This window comes from Cetorhinus maximus, chromosome 2 (genome assembly GCF_964194155.1).
Source record: "Cetorhinus maximus chromosome 2, sCetMax3.hap1.1, whole genome shotgun sequence".
NCBI lineage: Eukaryota > Metazoa > Chordata > Chondrichthyes > Lamniformes > Cetorhinidae > Cetorhinus > Cetorhinus maximus.
Window position 1 is genome coordinate 5,782,544 of NC_135880.1, and position 21,195 is coordinate 5,803,738.

Below are 21,195 nucleotides of genomic sequence, written 5' to 3' on the forward strand. Positions count from 1 at the left end.
GCCTGCATATGCAGTATTTTGCTTTTATTTTAGCCAAATAGCATTGAATGGAGAGTGGCTGGGCCTCTGTTCTTTTACCACGTTAGTTTACGCTGTCAGTTTTTAACTGGATCATATGTAGATCCCGAAAGTCACCAAAATTTTGTATTTATTGACCTAATGTTGTTTACACTGTCATGCACAATTTAAAAAAAAATCTCATAGTATTTTCTTTTGGATAGCTTTCTTTGTCCTCCAGATCTTGTGAAAGGAGACTTCTTGATGTGTTAATGTACAGTTGAACCCCATATAAATAGAATGAAACCCATGGGTTGCATTTACTAGAAACTGAGATGAGATTGGTCAAAAGTTATTACAAGTTTTTCTTTAATTCAGCTAGGGATGGAGTTGCACCTTTGACTGAGGTGAAGAGCAGTGTCTAACCCATTGCATCAATGCAATTTTTTTCTCCAAGTATTTATCCAATTCCCTTTTGAAACCTACTATTGAAAATCTGTTTCCACCACCATATCCGATAGCGCATTCCAGATTCTAACCACGTGTTGTGCCACCTTCAGAGATCTTTGCACATGAATCCCTTGGTCACACTGTCCCTATACACTCTTTAGAACTCTACCATATAAACAATATTGCCTCCTCCCATCCCTTCTGCCAAAATGCATCACCACCTGTTTCTTTGTCATAGATTCCATCTGCCATTTGTCTGGCCATTCTGCTAGCCTGCGTCATGTTGCAGTTAAGTGGAATCATCCTAGCAATCTGCTACACCTCCAAGTTTGGTCTCAGCAAGTTTTGAAATTTTCTTTAGTCATTTATATATATCAAAAAAGTAATGGCCCTACCACTGAACCTTGGGGAACACCACTGTCTACCGTCCTCCAGTCTGAAAAGTAACTATTTACCATGACTTGCTGTTTTCTGCCCTTAAGCCAATTTTTATCCAAGCTGATACTGACCACCCTCCACCTATCCCAGGAGCCTTAATTTTGTTCACCAGCCTTTGATGTGGTGCTTTGTCAAATGCTTTCTTAAAATCCATATAGACAACATCTATTGCATTCCCTTCATCAACTTTCTCTTATTACTTCATCAAAAAACTCAATGAGATTAGTCTAGCACGACATGCCTTTTACAAACCTGTGCTCCTTTATTAACTCAAATCTCTCCAAGAGCTTGTGCATTATTTTCATTTATTCATTGTTCATTTTTATTGTTTCTAAAACCTTACCCACCGCTGATAAACTGACTGGCCTGTAGAACTATCCTTACACCCTTTCTCGAATAAGGGTGTCACATTTGCCACTTTCCAATCTTCTGACACCTCCTATCTAGGGAAGATTGGAAGTTTATGCCAAGCCCTTCTGCTATCCTGACTCCCACTTCTTTTTGCAACTTGGGTTGCAAGCCATCCAGACCAGATGATTTACCACACTAAGTATAACCAGCTTTTCTAGTATATCCTACCTATCAATTTTCACCCCATCTGTTACCTCTATCATCTATCAATATTTTGCCAGCATCCTCTTCCTTAGAAAAAAAAGTCTCAAGTATTCAAATCTTCCCCTGCGCCTCTAAACATAAATTGCACTCTTTGTCTCTAATAGGCCCCACCCCATCTCTTACTACCCGCTTACTATTTGCATGCTGGTAGAAAAGCTTTGGGTTCCCTATTACATTAACTGCCATTCAGTTGGGATGGAGGGAAGTGTTTATTGTTAGCAGGGAACAGATCTAATTGTGTCTTGTTGCCCTGTGGTTGAATCCAATATCCTTGTTTCATTTATTGCTCTAAGCATGTTGCCGCAGATATTCAAAAGTTGGGACTTGCCCTTTCTGACTACCTGTGGAAGGTGTCCTAGAATCTTGTATGAGTGCCTGTGCCTTTCCTCTTCCTTCCTCAGCTCTGCCCAAATGTGACAGTAAACCATTGTAAGGCAGTTCTAAGAATAAGCAAAATGCTGCCTAATGCCTTAGTGGGTCAATGCTATTTCAATAATAACATAAGAAATAGGAGCAAGAGTATACCACATGATCCATCAAGCCTGCTGTGCCATTCAATACGATCATGGCTGATCTTGGGCTTCAACTCCATTTTCCTACCTGCTCTCCATATCCGTTAATTCCCTGAGAGACCCGTCTATCCCAGCCTTAAATATATTCAATGATGGAGCATCCACAATCCACTGGGATAGAGAATTCCAAAGATTCGCAACCATTTGAGTGAAATAATTTCTCCTCGTCTCAGTCCTAAATAATCGGGCCCCTTATCCCGAGACTGTGCCCCTGTGTTCTAGATTCCCCAACCAACAAACAATCTCTCAGCGTCCATCCTATCAAGTCTCTTCAGAATTTTTCTGAATTCAGAATCACCTCTCATATTCTCTGGAGGTTAGAAGAATAAGACCAATTTACTCAGCAATACTGAGTAATACTGAGTAATATTGAGCCATACATGCCAGGAAGGGCCTGATTTAATTCCAAGTCTGTACCAACATAATTGGTCTCAATTGGTGCAGTGTTTCCTAACCTTTGGGTTATAGAAAGGAAAAGGAGCAAGTGTTTTTCATGCTGATAGTTACTCAGTGCCACCCTGATGGAAAATGCCCATGGGTGGACAAAATCAGACTTAGCTATGATGCCACTCCTCTGGCCACTGTCAATTATGCAGGTCGTGCTTGCTACCTAGGCTGATTTTTTAAAAATATATGTCTATATCCATTCATGGGATGTAGGTGTCAATGGCTAGGCCAGCATTTATTGCCCATCCCTAACCGCCCCATATAAGGTGGTGGTGAGCTGCCTTCTTGAACTGCTGCAGCCCATGTGTTGAAGGAACACCCACAGTGCTGTTAGGAAGGAAGTTGCAGAATTTTGACCCAGTGACACTGAAAGAACGACAATACAGTTCCAAGTCAGGATGATGGGTGGCTTGGAGGGGAACTTGCAGGTGGTGATGTTCCTATGCATCTGCTGCCCTTGTCCTTCTAGGTGTTAGAGGTCACAGGTTTGGAAGGTGCTGTTGAAGGAGCATTGGTGAGTTGCTGCAGTGCACCTTGTAGATGGTACACACTGCTGCCACTGTGTGTTGGTGGTAGAGGAAGTGAATGTTTATTGTGGATGGGGTGCCAATCAAGCGGGCAGCTTTGTCCTGGATGGTGCTGAGCTTCTTAGATTTGCTGGAGCTTTGTTTATCCAGGCAAGTGGAGAATATTCCACCAATCTCCTAACTTGTGCCTTGTTGGACAGGCTTTGGCAAGTCAGGAGATGAGTTACTCTCTGCAGAATTCCCAGCCCCTGACTGCTTGAAACCACATTATTTATATGGCTGATGTGAAGAATGGTTGCTTGGGGAGGTACATGAGGAATAGAGGTAGAGAGCATCTTGCCATCTTTGAAATTGTACCCTAACATGGGAAAGGGAGGAGAAAAATTAGGGTAGGATAAATTGGTTAAAAACATCTCAATAATGAACATTTTGTACTGTTAGATGCTATTATGGGAAGACACTAGGTTGGTATAGATTAAATAGACTTTGACTTGTGCAGTACAATGCTGAAGTGGTTATGTTGCTGCATTATTAATCCAGAGGCTTAAACTCATAATTCTGCAGAATGAGTTCAAACACTATCTTGGCTGTTTGACAATTAAGCTTGAATTTATAAAGGTTGGAAATAAAAACCTGATATCAGTAAAAGTGACTGTGAAGCTTTCAGGTTGTTGTAAAAACTAGTTCACTGATGTCCTTTTAGGAAAGGAACTGTCGCCCTTTCCTGGACTGAGGCCCTGCATGACTCATAACTGTCCACTGAAGTGGCCTGGCAAGCCACAAAGGTGTATCAAACCACCATGATGGCTTAAACAGGTGGTCCGCCCACCCCTTGGAGCAACGAGAGATGGGCAATAATGGAAGTTTTGCCAGTGGTACCCATATCACAGCAATTAAAAATGTAGTTAGATACTTTAATACAAGGAGCCTTACAAGTAAGGCAGATGAATTGAGGGTGTTGATTAGCACATGGGAATATGATAATGTTATCATTGAGCCATGGTTGAGGGAAGAGCAGGACTGGCAGCTCAATATTCCAGCGTATATAATCTTCAGGCATGATAGGGGAGGGTGTAAAAGAGGAGGTGGCTTTGCACTATTGATCAAGGAGACAATTACTGCAGTAAGGAGGGATGGTATCTTAGAAGGTTCCTGAAATGAGGCCATATGGGTAGAACTTAAAAACAATAAAGGAGCAATCACTTTGCTGGGAGTATACTATAGGCCTCCAAACAGTCAGGTAGAGATAGAGGAGCAAATATGTAGGCAAATCTCAGAGAAGTGTAAAAATAATGGGATAATAATAGTAGGGGATTTCCCCCCAATATTAACTGGGATAGTCTTAGTGTGAAAGGCTTAGGAGGGGGCGGAATTCTTAAAGTGCACCCAGGAGAGCTTTTTGAGCCAGCACATTGAAAGTCCAAGAGAAGGGGCAGTACTGGACCCAATCTTAGGGAATGAAGCCAGGCAAGTGGTAGAAGTGTCAGTGGGGGACCATTTCGGGGATAGTGACCATAGCTCTGAAAAATTTAAAGTAGTTACAGAAAAGGACAAAGATGGACCAAAGATGTTTTGGATTGGGGGAGAGCAGATTTTAGTAAAATAAGGCAGGATCTGGCCAAGGTAGAGTGGGAACAGTTACTTGTGGGGAAATCTACAGAGGAACAGTGGGCAGTGTTCATAAAGGAAATGGGGAGGGTACAGGCTCAACATGTCCCCTCTAGGGTGATAGGAAGGAGTAACAAGCCCAGAGAACCATGGATGACCAGAGATATTCAAGTTACGATGAGAAGGAATAGAGAGGCTTTTAGCAGGTACAAGGGAAGCAAATCAGCAGAGGCATTAGTGGAGTACAGACAGGGCAGGGTGGAACTTAAGAAAGCAATTAGGAGAGCAAAGAGGGTATATGAGAAAGCTCTGGCTGATAAAAGTAGGGAAAATCCCAAGATATTCTATAAGTATATCAATGGGAAGCGGATAACCAGGGAAAGAGTAGGGCCCATAAGGGACCAAGGGGGCAATCTATGGGTAGAGCCAGAGGACATCGCTAGAGTGTTGAATGAATACTTCACGTCTGTCTTCACCCAAGAGAATGAGGATGAAGGTATCGAACTCGGGGAGAGAGACTGCGAGGTTCTTAAGCAAATCGATATATGGAGTGACAAGGTATTGGAGGTGTTGGCAGGCTTCAAAGTGGACAAATCTCCAGGTCCAGATGATTTGTGTCCCAGACTGCTGAGGAAGGCAAAGGAGGAGATCGCAGAGGCTCTGACCCAAATTTTTAATTCCTTTCTGGCCACAGGGGAGGTGCCAGAGGACTGGAGAACAGCTAATGTGGTTCCGCTATTTAAGAAGGGTTGTAGAGATAAGCAAAGGAACTACAGGCCAGTGAGTCTCACGTCAGTGGTCGGGAAACTATTGGAGAAATTTCTGAAGGAGAGTACCTATCTCCACTTGGAGAGCCAAGGTTTGATCAGGGATAGTCAGCATAGCTTTGTCAGAGGGAGATGATGCCTAACAAACTTGACTGAATTTTTTGAGGAGGTGACCAGGTGTGTAGATGAGGGTAGTGCAGTTGATGTAGTTTATATGGATTTCAGCACAGCCTTTGACAAGGTCCCACATGGGAGACTTATAAAGAAGGCAAATGCACATGGGATACAGGGTAATTTGATAAGGTGGATCCAAAATTGGCTTAGTTGTAGGAGACAGAGGGTGATGACAGAAGGATGCTTTAGTGACTGGAAGCCAGTGGTGTACCACAGGGATCAATGCTGGTCCCCTATTATTTGTCATTTATATAAACGACATAGATGACTACGTGGGGGGTAGGATTAGTAAGTTTGCGGAAGACACAAAGATTGGTCGGATGGTTAACAGTGAGGTTGAGTGTCTTGGGCTACAGGAAGATATAGACTGGATGGTCAAATGGGCAAATAAGTGACAGATGGGATTTAACCCTGAAAAGTGTGAGGTGATACACTTTGGAAGGAGTAATTTGACAAGGAAGTATTCAATGAACGGCATGGCACTAGGAAGTTCTGAGGAACAAAGGGACCTTGGCATGTGTGTCCATAGATCTCTGAAGGCAGAGGGGCGTGTTAGTGGGGCGGTGAAAAAGGCGTATGGGACACTTGCCTTTATCAATCGAGGCATCAATTACAAAAGTAAGGAGGTCACGTTGGAGTTGTATAGAACCTTGGTGAGGCCACAGCTGGAGTAGTTCTGGTCGCCACATTATAGGAAGGATATGATTGCATTGGAGGGGGTGCAGAGGAAATTCACCAGGATGTTGCCTGGGATGAAACATTTAAGTTATGAAGTGAGGTTGGATAGACTTGGGTTGTTTTTGTTGGAGCAGAGAAGACTGAGGGGCGACCTGATCGAGGTGTGCAGGATTATGAGGGGCATGGACAGGGTGGATAGGGAGCAGCTGTTTCCCTTAGTTGAAGGGTCAGTCACAAGGGGGCATAAGTTCAAGGTGAGGGGCCGGAGGTTTAGGGGGGATGTGAGGGAAAACTTTTTTACCCAGAGGGTGGTGACGGTCTGGAATGCACTACCTGGGAGGGTGGTGGAGGCGGGTTGCTTCACATCCTTTAAAAAGTACCTGGATGAACACGTGGCACGTCATAACGTTCAAGGTTATGGGTCAAGTGCTGGTAAATGGGATTAGGTAGGTAGGTTAGGTGTTTCTCATGTGCCGGTGCAGACTCGATGGGCCGAAGGGCCTCTTCTGCACTGTGATTCTGTGACCAGGAATAAAGGTCCTGAATTGGGGGAAGGCTAATTTCAATATGATAAGACAGGATCTGGCCAAAGTGGACTGGGAGCAGTTGCTTGTAGGAAAGTATGCATCAGACCAGTGGGAGTCACCTCATCTTCCGACTAGGCACTTTACAGCCTTCCAGATTGAATATTGAGTTCAACAACTTTAGATCATGAACTCTCTCCTCCATCCCCACCCCCTTTCCGATCCCCCCTTTTTCCAATAATTTATATATTTTCTTTTCCCACCTATTTCCATTATTTTTAAATGTATTTCTATCCATTGTTTTATCTCTACCTTTGAGCCTATTTCGATCTCTTCCCCCCACCTCACCCCCCACTAGGGCTATCTGTCCCTTGCTGGTCCTGCTTTCTACCCTTAATGTCACCATTAGCACATTTCTTAGCTAATATCACCACCGTCAACACCTCTTTGTTCTTTTGTCTATGACATCTTTTGGCAATCTCCACCTATTGGAAGGTGTTCTGAGAGATCGGATATATAATTATTTGGACAGCCAAGGGCTGATTAAGGATAGTCAGCATGGCTTTGTGCGTGGTAGGTCGTGTTTAACGAACCTTGTAGAGTTTTTCGAGGAGGTTACCAAGAAAGTAGATGAAGGAAAGGCTGTGGATGCTGTCTACATGGACTTTAGTAAGGCCTTTGACAAGGTCCCACATGGGAGGTTAGTTCAGAAGGTTCAGACACTTGGTATCCATGGAGAGGTTGTAAACTGGATTTGAAATTGGCTGTGTGGGAGAAGACAGAGAGTGGTAGTGGATGATTGCTTCTCAGACTGGAGGTCTGTGACTAGTGGTGTGCCTCAGGGATCTGTGCTGGGACCATTGTTGTTTGTTGTCTATATTAATGATTTGGATGATAATGTGGTGAATTGGATCAGCAAGTTTGCTGATGACACTAAGATTGGAGGCGTTGTGGACAGGGAGGAAGGCTTTCAAAGCTTGCAGAGAGATCTGGACCAACTGGAAAAATGGGCCAGAAAATGGCAGATGGAATTTAATGTGGAAAAGTGTGAGGTGTTACATTTTGGAAGGTCAAACCAAGGTAGGACACACACAGTAAATAGTAGGGCACTGAGGAGTGCGGAGGAACAAAGGGATCTGGGAGTTCAGATACATAATTCCCTGAAAGTGGCGTCACAGGTAGACAAGCTTGTAAAGAAAGCTTTTGGCATACTGGCCTTCATAAATCAAAGTATTGAGTATAGGAGTTGGGATGTTATGGTGAGGTTGTATAAGACATTGGTGAGGCCAACTTGGGAGTATTGTGTGCAGTTCTGGTCGCCTAACTACAGGAAGGATATCAGTAAGATTGAGAGAGTGCAGAGAAGATTTACTAGGATGTTGCCGGGTCTTAAGGAGTTGGGTTACAGGGAAAGATTAAACAGGTTAGGACTTTATTCCTTGGAGCACAGAAGAATGAAGGGAGATTTGATAGAAGTTTACAAAATTGTGAGGGGTATAGACAGAGTAAATGCGAGTAGGCTCTTTCCACTTAGATTAGGAGAAATAAACACGAGAGGACATGGCTTTAGGGTGAAAGGGGAAAGGATTAGGGGGAACTTCTTCACTCGGAGAGTGGTGAGAGTGTGGAACGAGCTACCATCTGACGTGGTAAATGCGGGCTCACTCTTAAGTTTTAAGAATAAATTAGAGATACATGGATGGGAGAGGTCTGGAGGGTTATGGACTAGGTGCAGGTCAATGGGACTAGCGGAATAATTTTTCGGCACAGACTAGAAGGGCCGAATGGCCTGTTTTCTGTGCTGTAGTGTTCTATGGTTCTATCACTGGCCCTCTATCCAGCTCTACCTGTCCCACCATCCCGTCCCCCCCGTCCCCTAAACCAGTTTATATTTCAACTCTTTCCTATTTTTACTTAGTTCTGGTGAAGAGTCATACGGACTCGAAACGTTAACTGTGTTCCTCTCCACAGATGCTGTCGGACCTGCTGAGTTTTTCCCGGTATTTTTGTTTTTGTTAAGAGTGTTATATGCAGTTTCAGCACCCCATTACAGAAACAATACTAAAACCACAGTGAACATAACAGTATATGTTCAGTATAAGATCATGACAGGGATTGAAAACTGCAATTAATTTTGAGAGACTTGAGTATCAGTTCTGTTTTCTAGAGAAAATGTAATCGAGTTTTTTGAAAATGATGAGTTTTGATGGAATGAATAGGGAAAGGTTATTTCCTCTCATTGCGATTAACATTAATTTAAAATCATCACTGACCGTGTGAGAAGAAGCCAGGAGATTTTTTTTACGTGGTGTTGTGGCAGGCAATGTTTTGCCATGGCCTAGCTGAAACAGACTAGCATATTTTAAGAGAAAATTGAATAAATATTTAGAGTACAGGAAGAGAGGGACATGGAGAGAAAATGGACAATGAGATTTGTTCAGTATTGCAGTAACAGAAGCTCATTAGGCAATTTAGCTGCCTCATTGGTGTAAACTTCTATGGTTCAATTAGGTGAAACTGTTGTAAAATTGCTGTTTTTCTCGTTCTCTTCCAATGTTATGTATTTGGCCTCCACTTGGCAATTGCCCAATGTGGCGTGACTGAAATCAGGAGCTCACTCTGTGGGAAGCCACAGCATAGATTTGTCTCATTGTGCCATGCTGCAGCATTCATGTGTTTGAACCTCAAGCAATATCTGTTTCATGCAGTAGGCATAAAGTTAGTAACACTGACATTTTGGTTGAACTTGCATTTAACATAGTCTATCTCTCTTCCTCCACAGTTACTCTGTAATGTTGGCCACTGTGAAGAGAAACTGGGCTTTACTTATGAAGAAATTATTATATGGTAAGTTCAGTAAAGACCTGTTATTTGTGATTGATATGTGGAAGCACATGATTTTTGTCACTGCTGAGGGTTATTGGCATTGTCCAAGTTCAGAGGGTTTCCTCTTCTGAGTAAACTTTCAACTTTAAGAACGTTTCTAAGCAGCAATCACTGCTCGTCAGGTAGTCATTGGGTTTAAGCCCTGCTCCAGGATTGAAGTACATAACGTAATCTGACATTTCAGTGTGGTACAAACCCTGCATTGTTTGAGCTGTCTTTTGGGTGGGTAAGATTTTAATTAAACTAAGAGCCTATGTATTTGTTGAAGTGTACATTTGAAGAACACATGGGGCATTCCCTGGTACTGTAGCCAATATTTATTCCTCAATCAGCATGACCAAAAACATTAACAATTACAACTTGTATTCATATGGCACCTTTTAACAAAATAAAACACCCCAAGGCGGTTCTCAGGAGCATTATGAAGCAAATTTAGACAACATGCCACGTAGAGATATTGGGGCAGATAGCCAAACATGTGACCAAAAGAGAGAAGTTTTAAGGAGGGTCTTAAAGGAAGAAAGCAAGGTAGAGACTTGGAAGATTTAGAGAGGGAATTCCAGAGTTTAGGGCCTAGGCAACTGAAGACAAGGCCACCAATGTTGGTTGAATGAAAATCAGGATGCCCAGGCAGCCAGAATTTGATGAGCGGAGATATCTGAAAGTTGTGACTGGCAGAGCGTACTTAGATGGGGACAATTGAGGCCATGGAGGGATTTGGAAACAAAGATGAAAATTTAAAACCAATGCATTGCTTGACAGGAGCCAATGTAGATCAGCAAGCAGAGGTGATTGGTGAACGGGACTTGATGCAAGAAAGGCTTTTGGAAGGTAGAATATTGGAGACCTACTATAAATGCATTGAAATGGTTGACTCTTGAGGTAGCAAAGTCAGGAATGAGGGTTTCAGCGGCAGGTGAGTTGAGATGAGCAATGTTAGAAAGGTGGAAATAGGCAGCTTTAGTGATTGCATGGACATATGGTCATAAGCTCGTCTCGGGGCCAAATACAGCGCCATGTTTGCAAACATTTTGAATTAGCTTCATAGTTGTCAGGGAGAGGGATAGAGTCGGTAGCTAGGGAACAAGAGTTTGGAGTAGGCAGCAAAGGCAGTAGTTTCAGTCTTCCTAATATTTAATTGGAGGAAATTTCTGCTCATCCAGTACTGTATGTTGGGCCAGTTGTCTTATACTTTGACAACAGTGGAGGGTTGAGAGAAGTAGTGGTGAAGTAGAGGTAGGTGTCATGAGCATAAATGTGAAAAGTAGAGCTGTGCTTTCAGATGATGTCACTGAGGGGTAGCATGTAAATGAGAAATAGAAGACGGGGTGGCAATGATAGAAGATCCTTGGGCGCACAAGAGGTAATGGTACAGGAGTGCAAATAGAAATCATTGCAAGTGATACTCTGGCTACGATTTGATAAGAATGAAACCACATGCATGTAGTCCCACACAATTGGACAAGAATGGCGAAGTGGAGGAGGAGGATGATATGTTAACTATGTCAAAGACTGCAGGTCCCAACGGATGAAGAGGATAGTTTACTTTTTTCAAAGTCACATAGGATAGTGAGAGTCCAGAAGGCTGTGTTGCCTGCCTGGTGCCAGGGTTTGAGACATCTGCTCAGGGCTGCAGAAATTTGGGGGTGGAGGGGGGTGAGATCCAGTTGTCATGGTCTATGTAGGCCCCAGTGACATAGATAGGACAAGGAAGGAAGTTCTGCATAGTTAGTATGAGGAGCTAAGCAACAAATTAAGAAGCAGAACCTCAAAGGTAATCCCTGGATTATTACCTGAGCCATGTGCAAAATGGCATAGGACAAATCAGATTAGAGAGATGAATGCATGGCTTAAAGACTGATGTGGGAGAAGTGGGTTCCAGTTCATGGGGCACTGGCACCAGTACTGGGGAAAGAGGGGGCGGTACCGTTGGGACAGTCTACACCTGAGCCAGGGTGGGCGTTACAACTGGAATGGAAGGAGTGCACAGTTTATCTAGCCCCACTACTCCACAGGTCGTACTATTAGTGTAAATGTTTAATTCACTCACCAAAATGGCTGATTATTTACCTTTGTTACTGTTAGACCTAGAATAAGAGACTTCGACCAGGCCTCTTTCAATAAGGTCTCATGACTAATTTATTGTAAAACAAAACCTTTTTGTAAAAACAAATTGCAAGAACTGGTTAACACACAATTTGTAATCTGGAAGTGTAACTATCCCTTTTAAAAATCGCATGCATGCACAGAAAGGGCAAACAAATAGGGTCCCTGCAGAAGAGATGGGCGGTTGAAGAAAAAAACTTCATAAAAAGGATAAAGTTCGCAGAGTTTTGATGCTGTCAGCCTGGTGTTCCCTCATGCAAGGATGGATCACTAGTCCCAATAGATGCCTGAAGGTCCTCGCCAACGGCGTTCAGCATGGCGGAAAGTAGAGCTGGATCAATCCTTTCGTCTCGGCCTGTCTGGTTTCCAAATACAGACAAGCTCCCTGAGATGAGGATTCTCGCTGGATACTGATAACCACACTGGATTTCCAGCAAGGCAAGCAGAATGTGAACTGGGCAGCTTTCCCCCTTCTCCATTCGTTCCCAACTGAGCTCAAAACATAAAACTCTTCCATCAGGTGATTTCCAGTAAATCACCAGGCTGTTGCCCTTAAAACAGTTTTTTTTCCATCACTTAGTGATTGCAGTTCAAATAAACAAATGGCTCTCCTCCACAATTACCATGCTGGTCATTTAACTAACATCATGTGATATCTTAGAAAAGGCATACTTGCTCCAGTCCAAGATGAAATTATGACCTTTGTTAAAAACCACCATCTAGAAGTTCCCCTCCAAGTCACTTAACATCTTGACTTGGAAATATATCATTGTTCCTCTACCTCACTCGCACTGTCTCTCTCGTCCTCCACTGTGCTTACCACCTGACATACCTGCTCCTTATCCTCCATACGATGGTGTTGTTTTATCATATGTATATGACACAACCGATTCTTTTTCCTACAAACTGGGGTGTCTGTCAAATAATTTACCAACTCTCTTAATTACCTTGTGTGAACCACTGAACCATGCTTTCAGAGGTTCCCCCATAAAGGCAATAAGACTAACACTTCATCTTCTGGTTGTAACGTTTGGGTTACAGTTTGCCTATCTGCCCATTCCTCCATCTTTGTTTGAGAAACTTTAAGATGTCCTTGAGTCACTTTGCAGGCTTCCGTAAGCTGTTCCTGGAACATGGATGTATAATCTAATTCCTCTTTTCCTTAAAACCTTTCTTTGATTAATTTCAGAGGACCTCTTATTTCATGTCCATAAATTAATTCAAAAGGCCTAAACGTGGTAGATTCATTTGGTGAATCTTGGGTGGCAAATAAAAGAAGGCCCAGTCCTTTGTCCCAATCATGAGGATATTCATGACAATATACTTTAATCTTTGGAGGGAAAGACAGAGTTAACGTTTCGAGTCCGTATGACCCTTCATCAGAACTAAAGGGAAGCAGAAATGTGGTGAAATATATACTGTTTAAGGGGGTGGAACAGGTGAAGCTGTATAGAAGGCCAGTGATAGGTGGAGGCAAAGGAGAGATTGCAAAAGATGTCATTTTTTAAAAAAAAGGCCAAAGGGGTGTTAAGATGCTGGAACTGGCTGCAGGAGGTGCTAATGGTGACATTAAGAGTAGAAAGCAGAATGTGATGATGGCCAGACCAGGGTAAGCACCCTGGAAAGAACAACATGAGCAAGCGACAGATGGCCCTAGTGGGGATGGGGGGGGAGGGGACGGGAGTGGGGAAAAAAATCAAAAATGGGCTAAAAGCTGGGGATAAAACAATAAATAAAAATGGAAATAATTTTTTTTTAAATAATAAAATAAGCGGGAAAAAATGAAAATTAAAAAATAAAAATGAATATTGAAAAAAGGGGATCATAAAGGGGTGAGGATGGACGAGGGAGTTCATGTTCTTATGGTCTGCAGTTGTTGAACTCTTCCAAATGAAAGGTGTGGCTATGGGTACCCCATGGGCCCCAGTTATGCCTGTTTCTTTATGGGGTATGTGGAACATTCCTTGTCCCAGTCCTACTCAGGCCCCCTCCCACAACTCTTTCTTCGGTACATCGGTGACTGTTTCGGTGCTGCTTCATCCTCTCGTCTAGACCTGGAAAAGGTTTATCAGTTTTGCTTCCAATTTCCATTCCTCCATCACTTTCACATGGTCCATCTCTGACACTTCTCTTCCCTTCCTTGACCTCTGTCTCAATTTCAGGTGATACTCTGCCCACCAATATTCATTACAAGCCCACTGACTCCCACAGCTACCTCAACTACAGCTCCTCACACCCCGCTTCCTGTAAGGACTCCATCCCATTCTCTCAGTTCCTTCACCTCCGTCACACCTGTTCCAATGATGCCACTTTCCAAAACAGTGCTTCTGACATGTCTCCCTTCTTCCTTAACTGAGGTTTCCTACCCACTGTGGCTGTCAGGGCTCTCAACCATGTTCCGCCCATCTCCTGCGCCTCTGCCCTTACACCTTCCCCTCCTTCCCAGATCCATGATAGACCCCTTGTCCTCACTTTTCACCCCACAAGCCTCCGCATTCAAAGGATCACCCTCCACCATTTCTGCCAACTCCTACATGGTGCCATGGCCAAACACAGCTGTCCCTCACCACCAACCCCCCCCCCCCCAGTCGGCATTCTGTAAAGACCATTCCCTCCGGGACACACTGGTCCACTCTTCCAGTGCCCCCAATGCCTCAACCCCCCTTGCATGGCACCTTCCCATGCAATCACAGAAGGTGCGACACCTGCCCATTTACTTGCCCCCCCTCCTCACCGTCCAAGGGCCCAAACACTTCTTTCAAGTGAAGCAGCATTTCACCTGCACTTCTCTCAATTTGGCCTACTGCATTCGTTGCTCCCAATACGGTCTCCTCTACATTGAAGAGACCAAACGCAGACTGGGCAGCTGCTTTGTGGATACTTTCAGTCTGTCTACAAGCACAACCCAGACCTCCCTGTCACTTGCCATTTCAACACACCACCCTTCTCTCATACCCACATGTCCGTCCTTGGCCTGCTGCAATGTTCCAGTGAAGTTCAACGCAAACTGGAGGAACAGCATCTCATCTCTCAATTAGGCACTTTACAGCCTTCCGGACTTAACATTGAGTTCAACAACTTCAAGCCATGAACACTCTCCTCCACCCTCACCCCTTTTTGATCCCTTTTTTCAATATTCTTTTTTATTTTTTTATTTCATTTTTTTTCCACTTTTTATTATTTTTAAAATTTATTTCCATTTTTATTCATTGTTTTATCCCCAGCTTTTCTATTTTTTTTCCACCACTGTCCCCTCCCCCCACCCCACCCCCACAAGGGCCATCTGTCACTTGCTCACGTTGTTCTTTCCAGAGTACTTACCCTGGTCCAGCCATTATCACATTCTGCTTTCTGATCTTAATGTCACCATTAGCACCTCCTTCAGCCAGTACCACTACCATTAACACCTCTTTGACCCTTTGTTTATAACATCTTTTGCAATCTCTCCTTAGCCTCCACCTATCACTGGCCTTTTATCCAGCTTCACCTGTTCCACCCCCTTAAACAGTATACATTTCACCACATTTCTGCTTCCCTTTAGCTCTGAAGAAGAGTCATACGGACTCGGAGCGTTAACTCTGTCTTTCTCTCCACAGATGCTGTCAGACCTGCTGAGTTTTTCCACCATTTTTTGATTTTTGTTTCAGATTTTCAGCATCTGCAGTATTTTGCCTTTATCATATGCTTTAAGCATTGCTTTGAGAGGTTGATTGTACCTCTCTAAAGTTCCTTGTGTCTGTGGATGATACGCTGTGGACTTTAATTGTTTCATACCCAAACTGCTCATTATGTTTTGAAAAATTTTTAGTCAGAGGATTGGAACTTTGATCTGATTGGATCTCTACCGGTAATCCATATTGAGTGAAAAATTGGATGAACTTCTCTACTGCTACTTTATCTGTAATTGTTCTTAACTCTATTTCCAGAGGCCATCCCTTGGTCATATCCACAATAGTAAGTGTATACTGGTGTCCTGTTTTCGAATTTGGTAACGGTCCCACACAGTCTACCAACCTGCTAAATGGTTCTTGAAAAACTGGTACGGGAATTAAGGATGCCAGTTTGATTCTACGTTGTGGTTTTCCTACCATCTGGCACATATGGCATGTTTTATAAAACTGCACCATGTCCTTATGAAGGCCTGGCCAGGAAATCTGCCGGTTTTTCTGCGCTTGAGTTTTCCATATCCTTATGTGTCCTACCACAGGAATTTCATGCGCTATCTGTAATATCTCGTTACAATATTTGGGCCATACCACTACCTGATGAAAACCATCCACTCTTTATCTGCTGATCCATGAGGCGGCCACTAGCTCCTCATTAGTACTCCATTTTTTTAATATACCATTCTGGAATTGCTTCAGCTTCAGATTGGGCTGATTGTGTTATCTTATTTAACTTCGGATCGGCTTGTTGAGCCTCTTTCGGATTATCTTAGTTTGTATAGAAAGTTTCAGCTAGCCAAGTATCTGTCTGTGGTATCGCTTTGACCTTCAATGATGGACTTTGCTTAGCCATTGCTCCGGTCATCGCACACGAAGGAAAAATTCCTGGAAGCCTTCCTGTAGCTGCTCCATCTCTTTAACCTCACTTGGGCTTTCTGTAATTATGAGAGAAGCTACTACCTTCGCTCTCGCTAAATCATTTCGCAGGAGTAAGTAAACTCCATCCATGGGTAACTGCTGAACAACAACTACCATCACTGTCCCAGACATTAGGTCACATTCCAAGTGCAGCTGGTGCAAAGGTATGAGTATATGTTCCCTGCCAGTACCATTTATTAAAACTTTGGCTTTTAATGCGCTTTCTAGGGGGAAAGTTATGCCTTTCCCCAGCAAAAGTGTTTGAGTGGCTCCTGTATCTCTCAATCTAATTACAGGTTTAGATGTCTCGTTTGAGGGATAAGAGATACTTTTCCTCTCGACAAAAATTCTTTATAACTCTCGTATCTTATTCACCTCACCTGAACTCTTAGCAGTGTTCACCCTTGGTTTCATAGTTGTAGTTAACACTAGAACTTGATCTGTTGTATTTTCAGTCAGGGACTCCTTTTCCTGACTCGCCCTTACATGCCCCAAGAAGTCCCATATTATCCTGTGCAACTTCCAGCAGTCTGCACGAATGTGTCCCACATTGTCACAATGGAAACACTTGGGCCTTCAAATATCATTTCCACCCTCAGCACCTTGCTTTCTGCTCTGAGGGGGGAATTTCTGGGGCATTCCCAGCTGTTTCTTCTCTTCCCTGGCTACTTGCCTTCCTTTCACATTCTCATCTTCTACCCTTCTCGGATTTGGGGGTGACGGAAAAAGATTTTGGATTTATGGGCCAGCTCCACTGCTTGTCTAGCTGTTGCAACCCTTTGGCCTTCAACAGGGGTTCTAACTAATGGAGAAAGTGAATTTTTAAATTCTTCTAGGAGAATTATTTCCCTAAGAGCTTCAGACATTGCATCTACCTTTAGTGCCTATATCCCATGTTCAAAATTACTTTATTTTACCCTCTCAAATTCAATATAGGTTTGCCCAGGCTGTTGCCTTATGTTTTGAAATTTCTGCCTGTACACCTCAGGGACCAACTCATATGCACTAAGAATAGCCTTTAATGTTTCTTAATCCACAGAAACCTCTTCTGAAAGTGATACATAAACCTCATGAGCTCTACCCACCAACCTACTCTGCAGGAGAAATAGCCAGATTTCTTTTGGCCACTTCATTTGCTTAGCTACCTTCTCAAATGAAATAAAGAATGCCTCTACACCCCTTTCCTCAAACTTTGGATGGGCTTGTACAAATTTAAACATCTCATTACTGGGCTTTGGGTTGGAGGTAGCTTTTTCGTCATCAGAACTTTCCTCAGCACCTGAATCCTCCTTTTTAAATTCCAGCCTTTTAAGCTGGTATTCCTTTTCTTGTTCCCTCTCACTTTCCTCCCTTGCTAACTCCTCTCTCTGGTGGTCAAGTGCAAGCTTTTTCATTTCCGTTTCCTCTGCCCTTTTTTTCTTTTCTTTCTACTTAAAGTTTTCTCATTTCCTTTTCGTGTTCAAGCTGCTTTATTTTCAACTGAATCCCAGCTAACTCAATTGACTCGCCTCCAGGAGAATGTGTTCTCACTTGTATACCTGCCAATTTCAAACGCTGTGCTATTACCTCAACTATGTGTCTGTTTTCCTCACCCCTACAGTTAATTCAAACTTCAGCTGATCCACCAATCCCATTAGCTTAGTCTTGCTTACTTTATGTAAACCAGTCAGAGATCAACCATCCATCTCTAGAAGCAACTTCCAAAACCATTTTGGTTTACTAATGTAGAAGCACCTGGCATCTGTCCTTTTATCCTTTACCATTCATTATTATTCCGCGTCAAATTGCCCGTTGTCCACATTTCAAATATCCCACAAGAGCCCCCAATCCATGTCACGACCAGGATGAGAGGAGTGCACAGTTTATCTAGCCCCAGTACTCCACAGGTCGTACCATTAGTGTAAGTGTTTAATTGACTTACCAAAGTGACCAATTATTTACCTTCGCTACTGTTAGACCGAGAATAAAAGCAACTTTAACTAGGCTTCTTTCAATAAGCTCGGAATGATTGACTTGTTGTAAAATGAAACCTTTTTTTTAAATTGCAAAAACTGGTTAACATACAATTTGTAATCTGGAAGTGTAACTATCTATCCTTTAAAATCCCCACCACATGTGCACCCAAGGAACAAACAAATAGGGTCTCTGCAGAGATGGGCAGTTGAAGAAAAATACTTCATAAAAGGGATAAAGTTTGCAGAGTTTTGATGCTTTCAATATGCTGCTTCCTCTTGTGAGGCTGGGTCACTAGTCCCAGTCGATGTCTGGAGGCTCTCACTGATGGAGCTTCCGCGTGGTGGAAAACAGAGCCAGATCAATCCTTCCCATCTCAGTGTCTCTAATTTCCAAATACAAGTTCCCCTGAGATGAGGATCCCTGGCTGGATACTGAACCACACTGGATTTCCAGCAAGGCAAGGACAGCAAGAGCTGGACAGCTTTTCCCCTTCTCAGCTCATTACCAACTGAGTTCAAAACAAGGGTTTGATGTCTGGTAAATTAATATTAAGCTCTGGTTAAATGCTCTGCCATGTGTGGTGCTGACCCATCCTGACTAGGAAGGTCATGTAGACTAATCCCAGACCCTGTTGTCATCTTGGAATGAATGATAAGGAAGTATATAAGGCATATGGGACACTTGCCTTTATTAGCTGAGGCATAGAATACAAGGGCAGGGAGATTATGCTGGAACTGTATAAAACGCTGGTTAGGTCACAGCTAGAGTACTGTGTGCAGTTCTGGAATCCACATTATAGGAAGGATGTGATTGCAGTAGAAGAGTGCAGAGGAGATTTACCAGGATGTTGCCTGGGCTGGAAAGTTTTAGTTATGAGGAGAGATTGGATAGACTGGGGCTATGTTCCTTGGAGCAGAGGAGATTGAGGGAGGACATGATTGAGGTGTATAAAATTATGAGGGGCAGAGAGACAGAAAGGAACTTTTCCCCTTGGTGGAGGGATCAATAACCAGGGGGCACAGATTTAAGCTAAGGGGCAGGAGGTTCAGAGAGGATGTGAGGAAGAATTTTTTCACCCAGAGGGTGGTGAGAACCTGGAACTCATTGCCTGAAAGGGTGGTTGAGGCAGAAACCCTCCTAACATTTAAGAAGTATTTGGATGTGCACTTGTGGTGCCATGGGATACAAGGCTATGAGTGTAGTGCTAGAAAATGGGATTAGAATAGTTAGGTACTTGTTTGACTGGCGCAGACTCGATGGGCCGAAGGGCATTTTTCTGTGCTGTAGAGCTCTAAGTTCAAAACGTAAAGCTCCTTCGTCAAGTGATTTCCGGTAAATCACCAGGTCTTTTCCTTTAAAACAGTTTTTTTCATCAGTTAAAGTGATTGTAGTTCAAATAAACTAATAGCTCTCCTCCACAATTACCATGCTGGTCATTTAGCTGACATCATGTGATTTCTTTGAAAAGGGATGCTTGCTGCAGTTCAAGCTGAACTTATAACCTTTTTTTAAAAAAAACACTCCCAAGTGTCCAAATAATGCAATGTCCTTCCAAATTTTAAAAGAAAATATAGTCCTTGTAGATATGGTTCTAACATTGGACGGGCATTCTTCCAAGCCTCATAACTAGGGAAGTAGAGAGGGTTTTAAACTAAATACTGGGAGCAAGGAATCAAATTTGGGAAGATTTTGTAAATCAAAGAGCATAGACAAGGCAAGAGGGGAAGTTATTAATGTGGGAATAGTAAACTAACCGTGACAGGGAGGGACAGAGTACAAATCTTAAGATTAAATTAGCAGATAAAGCTAGAGGGTACAGAACTAATAAATGGACAATACTTAAGTCCTTGCATTTGAATGCAAGTAGCATTTGAAACAAAACAGATTAATTGAGAAAGCAAATTGAGATAAACAAGTATGATCTAATAGCCATTACAGAGACAAGACTGCAGGGTGACATAGATTGGCACCTGAACTTTGAAGGCTATGTCACATTCAGAAGGACAAGAAGCTAGGAAAAGGTGGCGGGGTGGCTATGCTAATTAAAGATGATATTAGCACACTATAGTGGGATGACTTAAGTTCGGGAAACCAGGATATAGAAGCCGTTTGGGAGAGATGAAGAATGATAAAGGCAAGAAGTCACTTGTGGGAGTGGTGTACAGGTGACCTAACAGTAACTACACAGTAGGACGGGTTATCAAAGAAATAATGGAAGCTTGTCAGAAGGGTACCTCGATTATCATGGGGGATTTTATTCTACAGTTAGACTGGAAAAAGCAAATTGGCAAAGGTAGCCTAGATGAGGAATTTACAGAATGTTTTCACGATAGTTTCTTAGAACAGCATGTTCTGGCACCAAACAGAGTAGGCTGTACTACACTTAGTATTGACCAACGAGATGGAATTAATTAATGACCTCATAGTGAAGGCACACTTAGGTAGCAGTGTTCATAATATGATTGAATTTTACATTCATTTGAGGGAGAGAAGAGTCGGTCTAAAACTAATATTTTAAACTTAAATAAGGGCAATTATGAAGGCATGAAAGCATAGCTAGCGAAAGTGAACTGTCAATTTAGATTAAGAGATAGGTTAATACAGATTGAGTGGCAGACATTGAAGAGGATATTTCAGAACACACACAATACATATGTTCCAACGAGAGAATTTCCAATGGGAGGACCCATCATCCGTGGTTAACTAAAATGTTAGTTAGTCTCAAACTTAAAGAAAAAGCAAATAATTGCACAAAGATGAGTGGCAGGCCAAAAGGCAGGACAGAATACAAAAAGCAACAAAGAATAATTAAAAGATTAATAAGAAGGAAAAATTGGAGTACGAGAGAAAGTTAGCTAGAAATATAA

General features: G+C 42.8%; 1 protein-coding gene across 2 annotated transcripts in view; it reads left to right on the plus strand.

The window, feature by feature from the left end:
- The window catches only part of rictora (RPTOR independent companion of MTOR, complex 2 a), a 225,752-nt gene that overhangs the window by 81,041 nt on the left and 123,516 nt on the right, over positions 1-21,195 (plus strand). For both annotated transcript variants that reach the window (XM_078560454.1, XM_078560460.1), the window contains exon 4: positions 9,580-9,644. In XM_078560454.1, the coding sequence (XP_078416580.1) occupies positions 9,580-9,644 (65 nt within the window). The remainder of the gene's footprint in view (positions 1-9,579; positions 9,645-21,195) is intronic.